The following is a 24,072-nucleotide window of genomic DNA, read 5'->3' on the forward strand; positions in this document are numbered from 1 at the left end:
AAGGAGCTATGCCACGAAGCGAACAAAAAAAGGTTGATTTTTACGATAATTTTTTATTTTAGTCAAAACAAAGCTACAGAAACAATAAAATACATACATTATATTTGAAATATATTGTACAAATAAGACTAAATAAGACTAACTTTAAAATATAATTGTAAATACATATGTAATGTATTTATTTATGAACTTGAATAAAAGTTTAGAGTGATTTCCAAAGTTTTTTCCAATTCTCGTCTGATACATCATCTCGATTCCTTTTCTTAGTGTTAGAGTCTAAGGCCGAATGTCTACCTTTAAGTAACCACCTATCAACATATTTTGAAGGATCGAAAAGTGTCAAGGGTGGTCCCACGAGTTTGATGAACAAGAGTGCCGAAACTGTTTTAGTGTTTAACGAAGCTCTTGTTGGGGTAATAATAAGATTCATTTGCGAAAACCCCCGTTCACATTCACTTGAAGAAATGGGAATAGAATTCAGAGCATATACCAAACGCAAGAGTTTTTCAGAATATGTCTTTTCGAGAATGTATTCGCGAAATCCACGAATCATTTCTCGTTCATCTAGTTGTAGCCTGATCGAAATGTTTCTAATTTCCATCTCTTTTATCATCATCATCATTTTTAGAACCTAACATCACAGCAGCGCCGTCGCATGCAACCGAAACTAAATATTTTTTTAAATATTCTTCTGTCATCCCATATAAATCAAGAGATTGGAGTAATGATTCAAATATTCCTTTTGCCGTTACGTCTTTAAGTTCAATCAAATCCAAAAACAAATTAATTGGTGAATTCATTCCAACACTTTCGACACAGCATCGAACATACACAATGAGGGTGGTTTTTTGGCTTATGGTGGTAGACTCATCAATTATCAAAGAAATTATATTTTTCGATTGAACAATTTCTTTGACAACATTTTTTCTCATTTCATCACATATATGATTTACAATGTTAACACATGCGTTAGTGGAATGGAGAATATGACCCATTTCGATCCCATTTAGTTCTTGGAGATTAATTTCACTTTCAAACATATTGAATGATTGATTTTCCTTAGCTACTTTATATGCAGTTCGAAAAATGTTTGCTGTTATTACTTTTTCGCGAGATAACGATTTTAAAAAAGTATTTTCAATCTGCTTTTTTTTGGCTTCAGAAATGATTTTTAACGCTGCTTTGTGTGCAATAGATCCTCTGTGATCGAAAATTTTTTTTCGAAGTGACCCCAATTGTAGCTTCCTCTCTTTCCCAGAATACGTGATTTCATTATTGGCCCATTCTTTGGATATTTTCATTCCCATTGTCGTTTCAGTTCCAAGAGTTCCAACGTTTCTGCAAATTGTGCAGCCAAGTTTCATTTTGTGTACGTTCAACCATTCGTTTTTTGAGCAAAAATCGTTTTTTTGATCTAATGACCAGCAGTCTGGCCAATCGTTTTGAGTTCGACCTTGATCCCCGAGATCAGCTAGAGATGATTCAGGAACATCTACATGTACCGATATTTCCATATCTTCTGTCATCGTTTCTGTTTTGAGCTTTTTATTTGCGGAATCGGCGCCGCTGCCGGTGGTTGAGAAGTAACAGGGAATTTTTTTCATATTTAAACTTGGGGTTGCACTAAATAATATATAAAATAGTTGCACAACACGTAATCGTAACACAAACTGACTAAACAAACGTAAATAACAATATACGCAGATGCTGCCATGCGATAAACGTCAAACTGTCAAAATCATAATACGCAGCATACATATGAAGCTAGTTACATACGCATGTTTGCTATTTAAACTATACGGTTACTTCACTAACACTAACACGCCAACATTCAAAATGGCTTCCACCTGTACCTTATTTTATCATTTTAACGAATTATTATTGTAATTACTTAAGCGCAAATATTTTTTCGTTTAATTGATTTTGAAATAAAACCGTGAAAAAAGGTGCCGGAACGCCGTTCCACCGCGTTAAATGGAAAAAAAAGCCCTGATTATACATAATAATAATAAAGGCTTTAATTATCTACCCTTATTCACATGTTAACTGTCAAAAATTTTTGGTGTAACAAATGAAGCCTCACCACCATTATTTAAATTGAGAAAAACAAATAAAATAATCTCACACAGCCCTACAAACTTATCTGTTGAATGGCCAAAAATGGAACTACGAAGTACCATAGGACGCCATTTTGAAAATGTCATTCGAATGTCAGATTTTATCCAGTTAGGAGTCTTGATTGGGTAGTTTTCGACAGTGGCTCCCCCATCCCATTCTTCAGATAAGTTTGTAGGTCTGTAATTTGTAATTAATATTTTAATTTCAAGTTTTCGACCTATGTCAAGATGAAGAGAGTACAACGTAACAAAGCAATCTCTCATTTTCTCAACTCTTGAGAGTAGGTAGATCTAAAATTAAAAAGAAAATTAATGGCTACTTAGTAAGTAGGCCTATAATAAAATAAAAACCTGTACATACTGACCCTATGATTTAATTTTTATCTTAATCTCCTTCTCACCAAATCCAGGAATATTCATTATAATTTCTAAGTCATTATAAGCAGATTGCCTAGCCCCTTTATTTTTATATAATGGACATTTGAAATTCCAAAGCCACTCATGGCTTAAATATTCCAAAACGAATTTATGAGTAGTATCTTCGCTCCAACGTTATCTCATTTATACAGCAGTCGGCGACTAATGAAATCGACTAAAGATAACATGCTCAGACTTGTTTATTATTTAGTGAGAGGTGGTGGGGGTCGCTACTCGACCGAAAAAATAGAACAAAGTGGATCGACTCGACTAAATGATTTTACTAAATCACTCGACTAAATTTGTCTGTTCAGACACATTTAGTTACCTACTAAATCACTCGACCAGTCCGAACCAGCCTTTACAGCAATATCATTCACCATTTTGATTTATATCACCAATGCAGGAACAGGACACAAAAATGTTCAATTAAAATATACCGTTGTCGTAGAAAATTTTTAGCATTCTGTATTCACAACTTATAAGCTGTCAAAATATAGCACAAATCAATAATGGTGGTGAAACTTCAATTGTTTATTATCCCAAATGCACGAAAAGAAAAACTATCCTCATTCTAATCTGGTCAACTAAGATTATAGGTATCCGTGTATGGCGTGAATATATTGATAAGTCTAAAAACATCAATTCTTAGGGCAGCTCATTGTAAGGTTGGTATTCTGTGGTAAATCAGGAATGTTTTAAAATTTTAGTTTGTTTAGTTAGCATTTTACTAAAATTTTAAATCATTCCAAAATAGTATAAGTAGGTATTACCTATAAAAAAAAATGCGTTCAATCAAACAACAATAATATATAATCTGATTTACCACAGAATACCAACCTCACAAAGAGCTGATATAGAAATCAGGTAGCCCTCGGTTGCAATTATAACTTAATAGATTTTTGAATCTGTTTTCATTTGGTACATAATGGTTTAACTCTTAATTAGTATCTATGTATATTTTGGCAGGATATTCATACCGAATGAAAGTCTCCCACAGGAGACCACCTAAAAAGGCGGACCGAACCATCATCTTTCCCAAAACGCCGAGTAAAGCCCGCCTCCTCAAAAATCCGAAATTCGAATTCGTCCGCGCTCCCGCCAAAACAGACGCGGTCTACTGATAGCGCCGCCACTGGTCAATCTGTCGGTAAAACAGGGAGGTTCGCGACCGAGAGCGCGATGACGCCGAACCTGACGGTTGAACGCGCGCGAAAAGCTCTCTCTTACATCGGACGCCGAACAAACAGCATCGACCGCAAAAACTCTCTTGCCGCTGACGCCGAACAGCAAGCATCGCCTCGGGTGTGAAGCTCGAAGCATCTCCAGCCCAGCCAGCATCTCCCGCCAAAAAGATCGCATCGGCAGCATGCCAAGCCGCAAGCCCTGACTCTCTTGCATCGGACGCCGAACAAAAAACATCTCCAGATTCTCCAGCCCAGCAAGCATCTCTCGCCTCGGAGTCGGACGCCAAGCGACAAGCACCTCCAGCCCAGCCAAAAGACGGCATCGGCAAGCCGCAAGCCCTGACTCTCTTGCCTCAGACCCCAAGCATAAGCATCTTTAGCCTTCAGCAGTGAAGCCAATAGTCAGCAAAAACCGCATCTACAACCGCCAACGACTACCCTGCATAGCTTTAAAATAAACTACTGCCAGCAACCACAACGTGCGTTTCTCTCAATTCCACCCCGCTTCTGGCCTGCTAGTGAAACGGCCTTCACCATTCTCCTCGACGGAGAAAGGCCGGTATCAATATGTATTGCGTTAATAGAATACCTCTGACAGACTCAATGATTAAATTAATTCTCTCTTTTGTCCATTGGATTTGCATTAGTGAGTAGATTCACTCCTAAATATTTACATTGTGAAATCTTGTAAAAACATTTAGGTACTACACGTAACTTAATAAACATCATAAACACAATGAATATCAAAAAGTGACAGCCATTGCTTGGGTTAAGAAAGCGTAAATGCCAATTTAGTGTTGTTGATATCTGTGCAGTCTACGAACCTAACCATACTTCATTCGTTTCGGCAAATATGTTCAAATATCATAATATACATAGTGAATAGAGACATTCTATATAATCCAAATTCTTATAGTAGAATAGAAACTATAGTGTTTATTTACATAATTCTATTATAACATCACAATATTATCTCAATATGCCATTTTTGATCACTGATTGTTCACATCGAAAGACATGGGTGAGTTCAGTGTTGTCTAGCCATTTAGTGATCAAAACGTGTGCAAAACGCTATCTGATATGTCATCATAGTCTGAGATATTAATGTCCCATCATCCACCATAATATAAATTTAGATTAAATCATATTAGTCCTCGGTTGCAATCCTAACCAGAAATCATCAGCTGATGCGAGATTGAAGGTGTTTGTTTTCAGCTTCATTGGCCTTGCCGTTTTTGCCGTTGGAATGCAAGTAAATTTTGACAGCAGGTGGAAGACTATTGCCTTGGTCTCCATCAGGGCAAATCTGGATGCTGAAATCATGATGGGGTTTACAATTAAATTGGTTATATTTGTTTTCATCTAGTTATTAGTTTGTTATTTGGGTACCATATCTGTCACCCGGTTTCACCATTATTTGCTTCCTTAGGATGGTAAAATTGCTGGTTACAAATATATCACAATATGCTCCATCATGAGGTAAGACGACATCTTTATTTTGTGTAGTTTTCTACCCACTAAATGTTTCGTGGGTAAGTATATTACCAAATCTGTACCCAAAAGTAATTTATGCTACACAATATGGGGCATTTCAATTGATTTCTTTTAGCAATGTCCAATTACAGTAGCGAAACAATCAACTAGGCGTCAGAAAATTGTAAAGATATATTATGACCTCACCGAGTATTGAATCCGGAATCCACATATGAGAAACCAGTACCTTATGCATTGGACAACGAGGTTCGCTCATAAACATTAGCTCAATTATCTTACCCCACTTCTCAAGGAGGTCACAGGTTAAGAGTTTTTTTATAAAAGATGCTAGCCATCTTCTCAATGCATTCGATTAATATTTCCTAATACTCATTGGAAAAAAAATGTGAATTTGCGAGATGCGGGATTCGATCATATGAAACCGTGACCTTTTTGCTCTTGACCGACTTGGCTCCAGAAACGGGTAATCCACCATAAATTCATAGTAGATGCCATCAGTAATATTCAGTACTTATGTCATATTATTATGAGCATTGATTTTCGTCAAGCATGGAAATAGTGCATATTCATCAATGATATGGGAAAAAATATCCATGACCTTTTATTCAGGTATGGAAATACTGGGCCTTTGTTTGTAGCCCTTTGCTTACTTGCAGATCGTTGCATGGTTCGATCAAGCAATCTTAACCTGATATAAATGACTTTAATAGAGCCAAAGTGAGGATATGTCATACATTCTGGCACATTGCTAAATTTTTCTATAGTCTTACCTATACAATTCCTGGGTCCAGAACCAAATGGAATATAAGTTCCGGGCTTAATACTCGAACTATTTTCTGAAGAAAACCTCTCCGGGTCAAATTTTTCTGGATCAGGGAACAATTCGGGGTCATGATGGATTGAATAAATTGAAAAATGAAATATATCACCCACTTTCATCTGGAACAATTTAAAACAATTACATCAGCCAATTAAAAGTGTCATCTTCCATCCAATTAAATTACTTATAAACTCATTATTGTACATAAACATTGTAAAATTTGGACTAATCCAAATTAGGTTATGCATGATGCCCTTTAGGTAATGCTAGGTATGACGAACAGGTTGATTCCAAACCAATTTTTACTATCGAGATTTTGCATAAATAAGCATTTTAAATATGAATTAATTTAATAAACTATTTTTTTTATTCAATAAATAAGACGCAACATTTGAGAGTGTAACATTCTTTTATATTGAATATACATAATTTGAAAATAGCAGATATACTGGATTAATTATTAAGTTAGGTTAGGTTTTCATTCTTGAATTCATGAATTTTGCCAAAATCAGCTATGAAAATTGAATTAATATTCATATTGAATCTAATAAAATTGGAGAGCGTATAGTACACGGTCATCTCTTTCCGATAGAAAGCTCACGGCGAACTGTGCCATGGTGAAATGTTTTACATACAATTTACACGTAACCATTGATCATGGGAGGCAAAATATTATTTGCCTGGGCCGCCAAAGATTCCATAGGTTCGTTCTGGTCACATCACATTGAAGACATTTTTGACTTGGTTCTTCAATATAAAAAAAAAAATCTTAAATTAAAATCTTGTCTTATTTCAAATCTATGATTGTGGATTTTTTATTAAAGTGTCGTGAAGAGTTTAGTTTTTATGTATTACATGGTATGGTTTCGCCTCGGGATCGTCACTCGGTGGAGGTAAAATGTAAGGCTTTACACATTTTCTATCGAGTGAAGGTCCAGGGGGCCACAGCCTCAAAATTTCTGAAACACAAAAAAAATATTCATAAAAATTACAGAATTAACACACAAGTTGGTTTCACAAAAAAAAGTTGATGATAAACCTTCTTCTATATTCTATGCAGATTTCAAATTTATGAAAGTGTAGCTGACAGGCCAGTCATTAAAATTCACATAAATACACATTCATTTATAGCTAAATTCATACTTGTAGCCCATTTATACGTGCTGGTAGTACGTATTATTGTGGCCATAATGAGAAAATGCAAGTGTAAACAAGTTTCATCGTACAAGTTGCAAGACTGCATTCAATTGTCAAAGTTCACCGGCTTCTAAATTTTCACACGATAGTTACAACCTGCAAAATATCAGTGCACGCTCAGTAGAAATATATTGGCGAACGTGGCGGAAAAACTACAAACTACACCGGGCAGGGCATTTTGATGTTTAACGATTTTTGCAATCTGTTCGAAATAACACCACAAAGAGAACAAACGTTGATACCGCCTAAACCATGGCATCCTCAGAGGATCCAAGGCCATGAGGCCTGAATCATCATTGGGCTGATTCATGCAAACATGAACAGATCGACTGCGAGGCAAATTTCTAGCCCGTAAGCAAATAGTAATTATTAATATCATTTTTTTAATATTATTACCTACATTTCATCAAATTTTGACCAATATTGGAAGCAAAGTTCCCAGCCATACAATGTACCTAGCACCTAGAATATCTGATTTGAGATTACTTTGAAAAAATATGTATTTGTACTTAGTTCAAATATTTCAAAATATGTAGCTAACAAGCAAAGAAATGCAGAAGGTAGTAATAATTCCAAGAAATTCACAGCCCCTTTCCAAAGCATGTACCTAGAAAAGGTCTGAAATATGAGACCTGAGGTACCTACTTACAAGCCAGGTACATATGCCAGAGGCTGTTTTTGTCATTTGTCAGAGATAGAATAATTGTGAATTGTTTGTTGGGTATTATTACTACCTACTCTGCCCTACCAGCCCCTATTAGGGTCATTCGGTTTTTGGTCTCTACTCTCTGCGGACGCCAGCTGTGGCGCCGCGCTCTCGGCGTCACCGCCATTTTAAATTTATTATTTTTTTATTGTTAAATATTTTTGAATATTTCCTACGCTGTACTTTACTGTATTTATATTCCGAACAATAAACGCCCTGTTTTCGCCTGTACTTCCGCGTTGTCAATCAACATAAGCATGTCCCCGAAAGAAGAAGCAGACGATACCACCATGACTTGACGATGACATTACATCATCAGGGGGAGTCCAGCTCATCCTACCCCCCCCCCCCCCCTTTCGGAGGTGACAACGTGCTCACCAACCCTTGAAGAATGAGATTGGAGAGACAATTGGCACTTTTGTGTGTAAACACTTATTATTGTGATAGTTTAATTTACACATTATTGGTGCCAGTAAATCAATGCACTTGTACAGGCGCTATTATACTCTGAGTTCTTTAATATCTAGTAATATGTAAGTTAAACACCAAAATTAGGTGTTAAAATCAGCAATAATTCGCAGATTCCAATCCAGGGTTAACCTAGCCATCAAATACATAATCCTCTCATCAATCATTTCATCAGATTATTTGACATCATTCATGTTGCGACGATACAATCCAAAACCTGAACAAAACCGTCATGTGAGTGTAACAGAGAATATTTTAGGAAGCACCAAAAATATGAGTTTGAGTGAATAGTTTGAGTGGAATAACCTGGAAGTGAGCGTAGATTTGCTGAGATGATTATCTTATTAATTAATTACTCTATGATATCATTATGTCGGTTCATGAGAGATCTACGGTAGAACAAACTGCCGACTGTGTCAAACTGTTTTGTACCAATGTCTAATTAAATTGCGGTTTCTTTTGGTTTGACAAAGACAGGCATATCTTGTGTTTTATTATCGTTTATCTCTGGGCTCATTCTTTTTGGCCGAGACTTCCAATGCTGTGAATACCCTTTTCAGTGCCCATTCTGACATGGCATGTATCGTCTTTTCTAGTGCGCTTAAGACGTTGGATTTGATATGGTTTAATTGAATTTTAAATACTAACAAAAGCTATCTACACATTGTAGTCTTAGTTCAATGAAAACAAATATGTTTGAATGACAAAGTTTAGTATGCACTATTTATATCGGATCTTAACAGCCTACCTCCACCCTTCGCCACTGACATGTAGTATGTTAATTTTCAGTTATACCGACATTAAAAAATTGTGCTCAGAAAACAGGTACCTGATACAACCATGTCCAAGTATTTCATAGACTGCAGTTCAGAATAGCTCACTTCTCCATTTAGACAATGCTCGGACACTTGGTCTATTTCATCCTGCAACTTGAATTGGATGTCTGGGTGAAATGCTAACTCGTACAGCAAAAAGCAGAGTGTTGTGGAGACGCCTTCATAGCCAGCTATGAAGAATAAGATTGCCTGTGCCGCCAGCTCGTCATCCGACCAATCTGAAATGAAAATGTTTACGATTTGAACAGAAAACACACTTTTCCATGAATTTCCATGATTGAACAAAAACGAACCATAAGTGCGAGTGAGTAAGCATTCGGCACGCTTATATCTCCGCTCTATGTGTAGAGTAAGAGATAATTTCTACGGCTGAATTAAATATTTTTTGAAAACGTCGCTGGTAAATATGGATTTGACTGATTACATTCATTTAAAAACTGTGAGCATGCGTTTGCAGTTTATTCAAACAATTTTTTTTGTGTTAAACATAAAGTTAATGGTAATTATTTTTAGTTATTTTAGTAGAACATACTATGGTTAACTAGGTTGTCACTAAATTTCGTAGCCGTACTGAGAAGCAACACAATGGTATAACGTTTCAGAGTTAAGTTAATAATAATAAAGTCGAGGTTCCACTGTGCGTTATACGCAAGAAACACACTTTATGACATTGCTACACCCAAACTGTTTGAATCTGTTTTATAAATCTATTTTAATAATAATATTAGGAGCATCATAATTCATTTCAATATGGATATCAACAAAATTTTGTCTATTTACTCGTAAGTATATCCATAGAATATCTCGGGTGCCGGACGAAATCCCGAATGCCGAAATCCCAAATACCGAAATCCCGAAAGCCAAAATCCCGAATGGCCGGAATCCGGAAGGCCGAAATCCCGAAAAATAAAAAAATACAAACAGCAATAATTGCGCAATCTCAACACTTATCTTGAAAAATCTTGAATTATCTTAACACTTATCTTGAATTGCGCAATTTTTGCAAGAGAGACAAAAACCCATTTGTTCTACAAAAATGGGTCTACAAAATTGCGCAATTCAAGGTAAGTGTTGAGATTGCGCAATTATTACTGTTTTTATTTTTTTATTTTTTGAGATTTCGGCCTTCGGGAATTCGGCCATTCGGGATTTCGACCCAAACCCGAATTTCTCATGAGCAGAATAATCATAACGGTCAAGCGTTGAAATGTTTAAAATATAATGCTTTCGGAATATCCTAAAATATTACCAATATTGAATGCCCATTTTGGTTTTGTGCGAAACTTAATAACATACAGAAATAACTATTGAAAATAGCATATTTTTTAACACATGTTTAAGTTCATACCTCATTTCTCCGCACTCCAATTAATCTGTATAATTATTTAATGTATTAGTAAAGTACGGCCCCACAATGGCCGAGAGACTTAAGTGTCGGACTATAACGTCGTGGGTCCCAGGCTCGAATCCTGGGTCTGGCAAATACACATATTGTTTTACAACCTAATAGGTTGGGTTGGGTACTAACATCCGTTTCTCGTAAAAACAAATCTGTTAACACAACCCTCCACTCCATTCGGAGACGTGATATCCAGGTAGCGAAGGCGGCAAATCAACGCAATTAAACAGTTTCGACCATGTGTAATTGCCGCAGTAAATGGCAAGTGTCACCTTAGTTAGCGTTGCTGTGTTGGGTTAAAACTTTCGGATTAAAGCCATTCCCTAAAACTTGTTACTAAAACACTCAGAAGGTAACGTGCTTCCCATAATTGTTGTATTTCCTGGTTAATGGTCATTGAAATGGAGTTAACTGTTGATAGTTTTGATAAAATTATTATATTTCTTGAAAAGAATAAAGAATAATTGAGATAGTCATGTAGCAGAGATTTGATACATTGTGGCTGCGGTGGAGAAATCCTTAAGTTGGTGGCAAGGGCAACTATGAATCGAATATATTGAATGTGTAATACTAGTAGAATCACTTTTGAGGCCAGATTTTTACACCGAGCACTGACAAAGGCTGTACATTTGAAGCAAATATATCTTTATCAAATCAATACTCACTTCTCTTTATTCCACTAACATATCCTGCAGAGAATTCGGGAGTAGTAGCAAACCCTTCATCAGACTGCACTTCAGTGGCACCGGGTTCGTATCCGAGAGTCCCCTTCCTCGCCTCCATCAATAGGTGGACCATATCTGGTCGGACGATCTTCTTTGTTTCTCTTTCCTTCATACTGTTTGAGATTAGGCTTCTGAAGAATGTCACAACTGATTTGTCATGCAGCGCCAAACAACTAAACATCTGTTAAATAAAACCAATATGAAAGGAGCTACAATAGTGCACATGATTATACTGATATCTTGAAAATTCATGAAAGAAAGCTTACTTTTAAGGATGCATAGTAAGACTTCTATAAATAAGTATTAAATGGTTATCTTAACTGTATGTATGCCACAAGCACGTTTACGCACTTATACGCAATAAGAAAATGAGCGTATATGTATGCTGTACTTTCTGTACTAGCCCTGTTTGATTGTTTTAAATAATTTAATATATTGTACACACACTGCCATCTCTTGGAATCATTGTGAAATACTTAACCAAAACACAAGTTAGTATACAATAAATCAAAAAAAAAAATGAATATGTTTATTAGGTTTTATTTTCTCATACCTCCATGTCAATACAACCCGGCATTTAATGAATTAACAAATTTTTGGAATGAGGCATGATTATTAGCTATATTGATCGTTCCATGGGGTCCTTGCACTGAATCAAACATGCATGCGTAACATTTTAATGATATGTCAAATATTATTATTAAAAATTAAAAAAATTCAAATTTCTTAATTTTCCATATATGAACATAACAAATTATAAATATCAAAATACCCAATCAAAGAATTAAGCAGTATTATACCTCAGACAACTTTGGAAAAGCTGCATTAGTAAAAAATTTGAGTTGCTGGATTCCTGAAAAGTTAGCTGCCGTCTTCCCCATGCGGAAAAAATCGTTTTGCTGGTTCCGTAAGGAGTCCACGCTCACTCCAAAGGCGCATGATGCTATGACATCAGTTCCGTATCTCGCAAAAGTATCTTTCAATTCCAATTCTACATATCCACGCTCTGGCAAGTAAAAAGAATTATATTTTCACAAACAAACTGTATTTTAAGAATATAATATGAGTAAACCTTCTTTTAATTCTTTGAATAAACTCATTCCCTCATACAGCAGAGAATAAAGAAAACCACATTATATTTTCAAAAATAATTGTCATTCGAAAGGCAGCGGTAGTCTCAATTCATGTCAGCGCGTTTTCTTCACATTGTTCAATGGAAGACTGTCACTATATTCACTTATTTTTTTGGACTCACCATTAAACCCCACTTATGCGTCATATCATCACCTCAATATTACAACTAGATAACTTGATTTTCACTGTTTTTGAGATTGAGTGTGATTCTACATTTCTCTACTACTACTCTACAAAATGATAAAACTAGGTAAGTCAGAAGTTAATTGGAACTGTATTAATTTTGTGTTTAAAAATATTTGGTAACTTTAAAACCATACATTAAATAAATAAAATAATATATCTACAATATTTTTTCATACAATTGAACATTATTTAAATAATTGTTTCCAATTAGACAAGCACAATTTTCCGTTTTTATTTTAAGTAATAATTATAGCCTAGATTTACGTCAATCAAGTAAAGCTTAAATTTCATTTTCCAAACCAAATCAGAGTTATCTAGTTGTAGTATTGAGGTGACGATATATATGCAAATTATGTATGTTAAGCGTCTGGAAGCTCTATTATTAGGTCTATTAACAGTTGACATTTCCTTCTTCAAATGCTTACATCTACATCATAGCTTTGAACCAGCTACTCTCTTCATGAATAAAATAAATGAAATACAATTTATTATGGTACACTAATCGGTTACCTACCTTTGTTAATCTTTTCTTGCATAGCTTCATTAAAAAAGTCTCTAACTTGATTTGAACATTCCCTGATGAATAAAAACATATTCTTCATTTTGGAAGTGGTAAAAGCTGGACTGAGGGTCGCCCTCATGTCACGCCATTTCTGTCCTGCAAACATTCCAAACATTCACATAATACCCCATTTGCACGTGCATGAATTTACAGTTGACAGTAAGTATTATCACGGCCATAACAAGAAAATGTATTATCCTGCAGTTGGCAAGATTGCATAAACAAAAAATTTTGAAAGCTTCTGAATTTTCATGTGACAGTAAGGAATTTTTCGATCTGCGCTTGCGCAGTTGAACAATAGTGGCGAACCTGCCGGCAATAAAACGAACTACGAACGAATTTTCAGGTTGACCGATTTTCACTACCTGTCAAATAGTATGATATAGTACCATAAAATGACAACATCGCGTCTCGCTTACTCTTGAAGAATGTGATTAGAGAGACAGTCAGCACTTTACATGTAAACAGTAATTGTCACGATAGTTTAAAAGACGTACTATTGCCGCCAGTAAATCGATGCACATGTATAGGCGCTATAATGCATTGAACATCACCCTAAAATATGCAGAACTGTAGCGAGTCTGAAAGATTTAATTTTCCATTTTTTCTCCATGCTGCAAAGAACGGTAAAAATGCAACGAATTAGGGATACTTACATGATCATAAACTTCAAAGACAATAGAGGTTCTGGAATTGGTCACATCGAATAGCGTTCATGTTGGATTGCTTGTGTGTTTTATTAATGTGAAAAAGAAATCTTACGGCTTTACCATACAACCGTCATTATTTAGGATATTGAACATCAAAAGGGTGCCAAAAATGATGGTTATAAACAAATTGCCAATATTTTTCAATATGCCAAGGCTACTTTTGCTATGGCTACGAATTCAACTTTACATAATACTTAAAAAACTTCTAGGTATATTATGACATCCTCTAGTGACTCTTTGGTCCGTGAATTGATGCAGGACGGATAATATCGTCTCTGTTCTGACAGAACACACTAACTGGAGAATACTAGTTTTGAGTAATTTGACTTTGAAGTTGTTAAAATGTTTGAAATGGTCTATCATGTGGGTTTATTAATCGTAAAAACGATGACTTTAAAATAAAGACTGTTTATTTATTAAGAAGGTTTCCAGATGGTAAAGTTTGAAATAAGGAACATTTTGGTACAACTAACTCAATATGTCATTTTTTCGAATTAGTGTCTTCTGCCAGAACAGTGACGATATGATGTTTCAAGATGCTAATGTTAATGTTTTTGCACCATAAAAATTGAAATTTTTTTCGTGAATTATTAAAATTTTAAAGATTTATGTTATTTAAATTAACTTTATAATTTATTTTATTATTTTAATTTCCCTTTCTCTGCTGTCTTTTAATACTATTTTTGTAAATAAATAAATAAAATGACTGTCCCATTAAATGACATATTGTAACCTGCTTTAAATAGTATTAACATAAATTACCTTCCATGTTGAAAAGGCTATTCCCGAAGAGCGGATCATTGTGAGGATTCACCATAGCACGGTGGTCTTGGAAATGATCAAAATCTTTCACAGTCAACTGTTTTATCAGCTCAATATCTCTGATCAGCAAGTTTGTTTTTGTCAACTGGCGGAATCCTACATACCTGATCAAAAAATAATAATATTAAATTGTTCCAAAATCATGTCATAAGTTTTAACATTCAATGTAATGTTTAAAGGAATATTACTATAGACTCAAGTTTCAAGTTAATAATATAATCGTAAAGTAAGTAAAAATGAGTCACTGTAATTCAGTGTGTCTATTACTTTGCGGTTTTCAGTATGTACCTTGCGGTTTTCAAGAATTTTGAAAAAATGAAAGAGTATTTTATAATTTTATTTTTAACCCGGTTTGCTCTGATAATCGATAAAAATTTTATTCTACATATAAAATTATGTATGATTTAATGGCATAATTTTAGATATATGAATATTTTTTGACTATTATCTACTACAACTTGGCTTAGGCAGGATTTTTAATTGAATTTTTAAAACTAACAAACATTATCTACACATTGTAGTTATTAGTTCAGTTATATTTGACTGACAAAGTATTGCCCACTATTTATGTCGGATCTTAACACTATACGATCCGCGAATTTTTGCGACGTACCTACACCAATATCCGGTATTTTTAAATGAAAATCAACAAATTTCGATCACGAAGTCAAAAATGCTATAACTTTTGAACCTATTGATATATTTCAATAAAATTTTCAGAAAATACTTAAAATATATCAATGCATCAAATTGTGTCATTTATTTAACACTTGTCAACCTCTGGCCCGCGTTCCATAAAGGTAAAGTATATAATTTGTAAATTTTCGTAAATTGTTAATTATATGTTATTAGATTAGTTCAATTTGTTAAATATAATGTAAAGGAAACAGCCTATTGATATAAAGCAATCACAATATATTATTTTTAATTAAAAAATGTAATAAAATATTCAAATACAAAATGTTTTACACCGCTATAGAATACGTATCAATTCATTTTTAGCGCTACTACTCATATCTCTGATTATCAAATATAATAAAATAACAAAGACTTCACACAAACTGTGAGTGTTTAAAAATAAATGCACATTCATTCCCGAACGAATACTTATTTAGTGATTTATTGGTTTTACGAGTTTTATGGCTGAGGCCTAGCGATAGAGGCAGTGCAGTGGCGTGCATATTTTCGCGTAAATTTAATTAAATAAAATGCACGCATATACATTCCCACCGCTTATTACAATTTGGTATTTTTGTAGGAATCGAGACAATCCAATAACAGTGCAGAGGCGTGCGTAAAAAAAATCATATAACAAAATCTAAGAGCAATAAATTGTAAAACAAACATCCATATTCCACAAAAATATTTGAATCAACACTCAATCTTATGGATACCTTTAGATAACTGGCTAGGCATGAAATAATTATTGGCACATAATAATATAGTGTACGAGTAGATTTAAAACAAATTAAACACTAAAACTGAAATTATTTGAAATAGTTTATAAAACTATGAATGTAAATGAACTAACAACTAATACACTTTTTTAAATGATACGAAAAAAAGCAATTACCAATATGTAGATGTAGAGGTACTTTACACTCTTTGGACATGTAAATAGGTTCTTTTCGAAGTTTATGTGAGGAACACACTTTACACTTTCTTCTTAAACGTTTATTAGTTGCGGAAATCCCCGGAAATATTTTATGTTGTTTTACACTGCCAGAGAGTCTTTGTAATGAAGTAGGTGAACTGGTTTTATGGGTTGAATCTGTATCAGAAGATGTAGAAGGTGCATGCGTTTCCGCAACATCAATTGATTCAGATGTCTGTATATCCTCGATCCAAACTTTATGTTCAACAAAAAATCGTGAAATTTCATTTTTCATTATTAGTGAAATGTAAATAACGCAATATTTGAAAAACCGCTTACGTGGAATAAGTGGATTTGTCGGCCAATAAGAATGAGTCGCTTTTCTGACAATGCCCATTATTATCACCAAACCGAACCACTTTTTCAACTCCGACATGGTTATGTCCACACATTTTTTAGATTTAGCTTTAGGACTTAAATTATCAGTGTCAAATGTTATTCTTGATAATCCTTCAAATGGCTTGTTCTCTCTCGGCGGATCATCATCGTTCCATCATTGTCGGCCTCAGTTTCTGAATCCTCAGAATCACTCGCGAAATATGTTGTACGTGGGCGTGTTCTCAAAGGAGCAAATGAGTCTGTTTCAATATCACTAAAATCTCCGATATCTTCACAGTCACTGGGAATATCTGACATACAATCCGCATAGTTTTCCTCTAAAAACGATTGGTCCTCTATTTTAAAAAGTTTTTTTGGAGATAAAACTAATAAAAAATATATATCCTAGCTAAAATATACTTAGATTAATTATTTTTTCAATGAAATTAGTGCAACAAATATAAATAATAATAGCTATTATTTATGCAGTTACACAAGCAATAACCTCCCGAAAAAAGCGAACGAAAATAACGCGATACAAGTTCACATTTATAACTGTTCTCATTTTCAAGTTAAAATTTCTATCATGGATGATGAAGCATGGTGGACGTTTCATGGGTAGTAAACCATTAAAGACAAAATATCAAATAGCACGCAATTTCATAGCTAAAAATCGCGTTCATTTTTTTTAAAAAAGAATGCAGGTTCATAAATGGTTGACTGCCACTGAAAAGGGTCGACAATTAAATTTCGAAGTTGAAGTGACGACACTGGAATATAACATTGAGTGTTTATTACCTTTTTTTGTTTATGTCTCGTGATTCACCCGCCTAGAAATGGGCTTGTAACTAATTAAAAAAATGGTATAGGTACAAAAAAATACTGAATGGTATTACGTCCGCCATCTCTGTAAAAACACCGAAATATTTTTTTTTCCATCGTGATTTTACTTCTTGCACATGTCATTCAACCATCTGTCGATAGATCTTGCAACCAAATATTAAATTTAATATTTATTTTTCACAGTAAAGATATGCGTAAGTTAAAACGCCACGTCGGCGTCACCGGACCGTAACGTTCGGCTCGCTAAGGACGCCAATGTGGCGTTCCCGGACCGTAAAGTGCAGCCAACGTCAGTGACGTCCCTAGATAAACTGCCGCCCCATTTTTTTATACTGTATTTTTATCATCTGTAATTATTTGCAAATCTGCACGTGTCCTTTCTGATCAACGGAAAGGGCAACGGAAGTAAACTAGACATCGCAAACCTGACAAAACCAGTGAGCTGAATGTTTTAATGGAAAGATAATTTTGTTATTATTAAGTTTAGGTAGTTATTTCTATATATTCCAAATGATTCTTCTCGATTTTCCGCCCTTCGAGTAACTGCCGCCCCCAAGCGACGCTCAATCTGCCTACCCCCACAGGACGTCACTGGCCAACCTCCACCCTTCGCCACTAGTATGTAGGAATGGAATCTTTATTTGCGTATAGCTAATCGCGACCCGAGAACCACAAGGTTCGAAGTGTCAATTTTTGGCCAAACTAAAGTAATAATGAGGCAGCCTTTCAAGTTACATTATCTACATACTATATCAATATGAGGTCGATCCTTCTTATATTTTTTCATTAAACCCTAATACTACCGAGTTCTATGTGCACTTTACAAAATGTCTGAGGTACTACAGAGCTCTATCATAATCTACAAAGATCTGTCGTTCTACAAAGTTCTATGTGCTTTGACATTTCGTGGTTGTTAAAATGGTTTTAATTGGAATATGAAGAGTAAAATCTTGTTGTTTTTTATTTTAAATTTATTATTAGGACTTCATGCAGTATACTTAACTAGAAACCACGAGTATTTACATAAACTACTATAGCTTCGAGATACATAACTTCAAAAAAATGTTTCGTGATATTTGATATCAACAGTAAATTGTGAACTCACTAATAGATGAATTATAGTATTATGAAATGTAAGTAAGATTTAATTATATTATCGTTTTTTTTTTAATTTTGTTACAAACGACGTTACAATCAGCGGCGGCTCCTCTAATACCATGCAAGTGCTACGCACTGCCTGCATCTTTGAAGATATCGCTCAACTTTTCATTGTTATTCATACGTGTATCACTCACTTCGCGAAGTAGAACATGTAGCAGTATTATGAACAATACTCAGTTCATGCGCGCAAAGCGATCAGGATCCAAACAGATTTTCAGTTTGCACAGAAAAACACATCAGCGGTTATTTATTTAGCTGAAGCATGGTTCGCTTGGAGCGTAAAGCCATAAACTGTGACATTTATATTTCTTTATTGATATTAAATCATTCTGTTCAAAAACTTTTTTGAGAAATAGTATAAATAAACAAAGATATATTTAATTTACCTTCTGAGAAGTTGGTAAGAGAACACGGCTTCGGTGATTGAGGTTATCATGAAAAGGCGCTTTACGACCTTACGTGGCTAGGACACGTGTCCGGATGCCGCCAAAGAGTGTGACACTTCTTACCCTTATGGCACAGCTGCAAGAGTTCCGTCGCCATGGCCGGCCTTCCCTCACCCTGCAGCGGTGCCACAAAAGCAACCTACGTGCAGCAGGTCTGACATAGCGGGAGGCGCAAGAGTTGGCGGCGGACCGAGGGAAGTGGCGCGAACTTGTGCTTGCCTTATGCCCCAATGCTGGGTCGTGACAGGGTGAAAGAAGAATATCTTCTCTTTATAGAAGGTACAACCATTGCGCACTACGAAAAAATGCTATTCTGAAGACCACAGGGTTACAGTTACATATTCACAAACCGTTAATTACAATACCTACCTACACAATTGATTATTTTCATAATGTGAATGTCGAATGAAGATCGTACATTTTATTCGTTAACCTCTGGTTAATAATAATGTCTAAATATTGAGAGTATTATATAGCTATTTCATTCATTAATTTAATGTTATAAGTTTAAAACTCTTCCTGGAAGTGATATACATGTTTGAGATGTGTCAAATCTCAGTAGATGAGGTGAAGAATTGTATTCTAAAATCCCTATTCCTGAGAATTCCCACATTATAGAGATTAAGTATATTAATTATACAATATAATTATGATGTTATGATGGATCTTAAAGATATGCCTCTTGCTGGTTTGAAGATTATTCTAAAACTGAGGCGAATAATTTAATAGAAGAATTTTTACACAACATTCCCACAGCCTTTGTAATAACAATCTTGTACATACAATTACAATAAATGTATCTGATGTAGAACAAGTCAGTTGAAATTGAACAATCAACATTGGGCTTGTTGCATCAACAATAGTTTTGTATTTTTAAATTATATTTTCAACATAATTTTCATTTTAAAATGGTATTAAACAAAAATTACAAAACAAATATTGAAATTTTTCCGAATTTCCCATTTTCCCAACAATTTTCATACATTTTCTCCTGAAAAAAATATTATATTAGACAACTTTCAAGAATTTTATTTATTTTAACATGAAAAGTGAAACTATGTGTCCTGAATCACCAGGATTTCAATACAAATTTCAGTTAGAACCTTGTAGTAAAGGCAATTTGTTTGAATTTTAGGTGGACAGAGTTCTAACTGAATTTATTATATATAAAATTAACTATTAAAAACTAGTTTTAACGTAATTTTATTGATAGTTACACCATAGCAGTACCATTATTTATATATTCAATCAAAAAAAATAATTGAAAACATTCACAATTAACAAAATACAAGCGTTCAAATCTTCAACAGCCAATAACTTTTTGCTGCAGTTGTCCACTTAGAACCCTGTAGTTCTCGGGTCGCGTAATATAGAAAAAAAATATTTTGTTTTTGGATGAGATAGTTTAAAAAAACTTCCTAATTGGCACTCAAGATAAAACTCCCTTGATAAAGTGACCTTGGGTTAAAAATGATGTTCACCACTGATTTTTGAAAATCAGGTGGATAAAATCCATTTAATTTACTTACTTTTTTTTCATATCTAAAATACTACAACAAAAAAGTTTAAAAATAATATATTTAGCGACGCTAATAAAATTTAAAATGTTTACTTTTGATCAGGAAAAGTTGTATAGAGTCTCGAAAAGAAGTCTATCAAGTGTTCTCTGAATGTCAAAACCGTTGCGGTGTGTCCCAATATAGGGATCTTTAGGGGCAAACTCTTAACCCCCTTCCTTCTGAAATATCCTTTCTCCCAAATACAGTATATGTACAGGGCTAGGAAAACTCCTAAGACTGCGATGCTTAAGCCGAAGAATAACATTATTGATTCTTCTGAAACAAGACATAAAGGTAATTGTAAATATCACAAAGGCAAAAATTGCTTGAGTAACCTACAAATGATTTTCACCGATAGCACTTAATAGTATGTGTGAGTCAACTGCGTCTATTTGCGAGAATATTGTGTGTATAGATGTTGCTTGCTGAACAAAATTGACACGGAGGCTGAATCAAAGTGAAATCCCAAAGCATAAAGTATTCAATCAATGCTCATGTATGAGATCCAAAAATTAAGAAAAACAGAATGTGGCATATTGGTAATATGATAGATATGACCAAAGTGATGAAATGGCAATTAGGTGGAGATGTCCATCTGTGAACGGCTAGTAAAAGTAAGGTCTATTCACTCTATTCTATACACAAGGCGGCTATCGATAGTAGTTTATCATATTTATCACAATTCACAATATTCACAATAAGTTAACCTTCTAAACTGTCAAAAAGTGCTGTGTTTTAACAGCGCCCCCCCGCCCCTCCTGTTTGTGTCCACTTTTAGAGCGAGATAGATAGTTTTGACAATTTAGATGGCTAACTTATTGTAACAATTATAATACCACAATACATAAATATGATAAACTATTGTCGATAGCCGCTGATAGCCGCCTTATGTATAGAATAGACCCATTAGGCCCCCATAGACGGACAGTTCTCGTAGCAGTTTGAACATGGCACAGACAATAACTGTTCAATAACTGTACGTTAGTGGACACACCACAGATCAGTTTAACTACCCCAACCCCATTTAAAATCTGTCGAACTGTCAACAGACGTGCCCATATACGTACAGTTATTGTCTGTGGCAGATCAAGTGTCAAAAACTATGGAGGTTATGTTCGCCGAGATCATACACAGGGGTGCCATGTGTTAAATTAGTTTTAAGTAGGGTATACTTGAACGAACGATTGATCTACGAATATTTTTACTTTGTTAGATTTATTATGATTACAATTTATTGTTTGTGTAAATATATGTCCAGATTCTTTTATTTTGAATAAATTATTCATAGTATACTTATTGTTGTTTTAATAAAATTTAATTAAGATAAAATACATACGTATTGTTTTATTTAAATCAGGGTTATATACATTAAATTTGTGTAATATGTTTTATTCAATCACCAAAACAATTTACTTATTGGTTTTGAATAATATCTATTAATTTGGTACATATTATAACATTAACTTAATACTAAATTTACGTAAGTACATATTTCTTTTGTCTAGATTTATTTTACATCAAGTTTACATTTTATTTTTTTATTTACATTTAAGTAGTGGAAAATATTGTTTGCGGTACCTAGTTGACACCAAAATATTCGTAATTATATAATATGAGTATCTCGCAAAAGAACTAACACGCAACAAAAATAATATACTTCTTACGAACGAACTATGACAGAACTGTCAAAATTTGCCGCCAAATCGCGCCAGCTACTCCTACTTTACGTTACCAGCATCTAACGTCAAACGAGAACTTTCGGCTAGTTGAAATTCCAACATTTTTACAAAAACACGGGAGTGGGGGGTCGCTGGCAGTTTGAACATGGCACATATCTGAAAGGTCGAAAAGTGTCCGTCTATGGGCGCCGCAGATTATCTACCAAAGATAACTGTATAGTTATTAACTGGCATGTTCAACCTGTTACGAGAACTGTCCGTCTGTGGCCGGCAATTGATCAGAGCCTCCACGCAGTTGAGGTTATATTAACAGTGTTTTTTTCTTGGGAAGAACGGTTGTTAGTCATTGATCCAATCGATTAGATCCTTGCATTGGATCAATCATACATTTAAAATAAACCACATCCGTATTTTTGCCCAGTGTGCAATCGAACCTGCGACCCAACGCTTCAATAGACGGCCGCTCTGCTAACTCTACTACTACTACAAAAGCGGTCATACAGTAGATAACCGTTGATCAAATTCTATGCGAAAAACTGGTGAATTATTGACAAATCAATGCATAGTGGAAATACATGGCAGCGAAAGACTCATGTCAAGCGACCATTCATATATCATTTAGAAATTTAAGAAAAAGCTAAAATAATCTGACTATTTAATAATATTATAAAAAAAAAGATAAAATATAAGTAGAGTAGGTACCTGAGACACAAAAATTTATTTACTGCAATGTTTAAGTGTCTGAACAAAGGTATTGAACATCTCAAGAGACAAAATATTTGAAAGAGAATGAATTCTTGATATTAAAAAAACACATTGAACCCATGCTGATGTCGATGACGGTAAATCTCACGGTGCAAAGATAAATAATATCCTAGAAGTGATGAAAAATTTGTAAAAACAACGTTTTGATTTTGCTTTAAGTTTTCACAGGTTTTCAATTTGTTCAATGGACATTTTGTAACCATTTAGGGAATAATGTTTAAGAAAGACAACAAAAAATGACTTGTCATTAATTAACCTGATGGTTGCTGACTCGAGTTCTGTCGGGCAGGAATAGATATTTTTATGGTATGTTCTGAATTGTGTATGTTATTAATTATTAATCAACTTACTTGCTTTGGACACTGTCACAGTAATAATGACATATTATCATATTAAAACAGATAAATCAGTTGATTACTTTGTTTTTCCTAGTGAGATACCTAATTAAAAAAACATTTGAGTGAAACACTCGTCGTAGATTATTTAATTATCTGAATCTCTCATATCTGCTAATATCTTTATCAGATATGATAAGAATTTTACTTCTGCAAGGCCATATTATTATTTATCCTGTGTGTATCACAAAGAATTTGGATTATATACCTAGAGTCTGTATTCTGTAAACTGGCGTACACGTCACACGGAAAGCATTGTGCCATTGCGTTCAACTGTCAAGTTTTTAATGGGAGGGAACGAGATGAATGGTGAAGCGGGGGGGAAACCGTCACGCCAGCTTATAGAAGACAGACTCTAGAAGGGTTACATGTAAATTGTACGTATTACATTTCACCGTAGAACAGTTCGCCGTGAGCTTTCTTATCGGAAAGATATGACTATACGGTCATCCAGTGACGTCCCTAGATAAAA

At 34.5% G+C, this 24,072-nt stretch overlaps 1 protein-coding gene across 8 annotated transcripts; it reads right to left on the minus strand.

Annotated features, from left to right (window-relative positions):
* Positions 1-2,476: 2,476 nt before the first annotated feature.
* LOC147065062 (cytochrome P450 9e2-like) lies at positions 2,477-23,690 on the minus strand. 8 transcript variants are annotated; one of them, XM_085957013.1, is made up of 10 exons: positions 23,556-23,690; positions 20,815-21,037; positions 14,721-14,884; positions 13,201-13,344; positions 12,167-12,372; positions 11,307-11,547; positions 9,236-9,460; positions 6,891-6,994; positions 5,986-6,154; positions 2,477-5,034 (listed from the first exon to the last, which is right to left on the minus strand). In XM_085957013.1, exons 2-10 carry the CDS (start codon positions 21,024-21,026, stop codon positions 4,859-4,861), a joined length of 1,641 nt encoding a protein of 546 aa, XP_085813139.1. In that variant the 5' UTR covers positions 21,027-21,037; positions 23,556-23,690; the 3' UTR covers positions 2,477-4,858. The 8 variants fall into 8 exon arrangements, with proteins under 8 accessions (XP_085813139.1, XP_085813140.1, XP_085813136.1 ...); XM_085957014.1 differs by lacking the exon at positions 23,556-23,690 and adding an exon at positions 21,829-21,878; XM_085957010.1 differs by lacking the exon at positions 23,556-23,690 and adding an exon at positions 21,665-21,878.
* Between the last annotated feature and the right edge of the window lie 382 nt (positions 23,691-24,072).

This window comes from Rhyacophila brunnea, unplaced genomic scaffold (genome assembly GCF_057557595.1).
Source record: "Rhyacophila brunnea isolate RB1 unplaced genomic scaffold, BYU_Rbru_1.0 scaffold_6, whole genome shotgun sequence".
Lineage (NCBI taxonomy): Eukaryota > Metazoa > Arthropoda > Insecta > Trichoptera > Rhyacophilidae > Rhyacophila > Rhyacophila brunnea.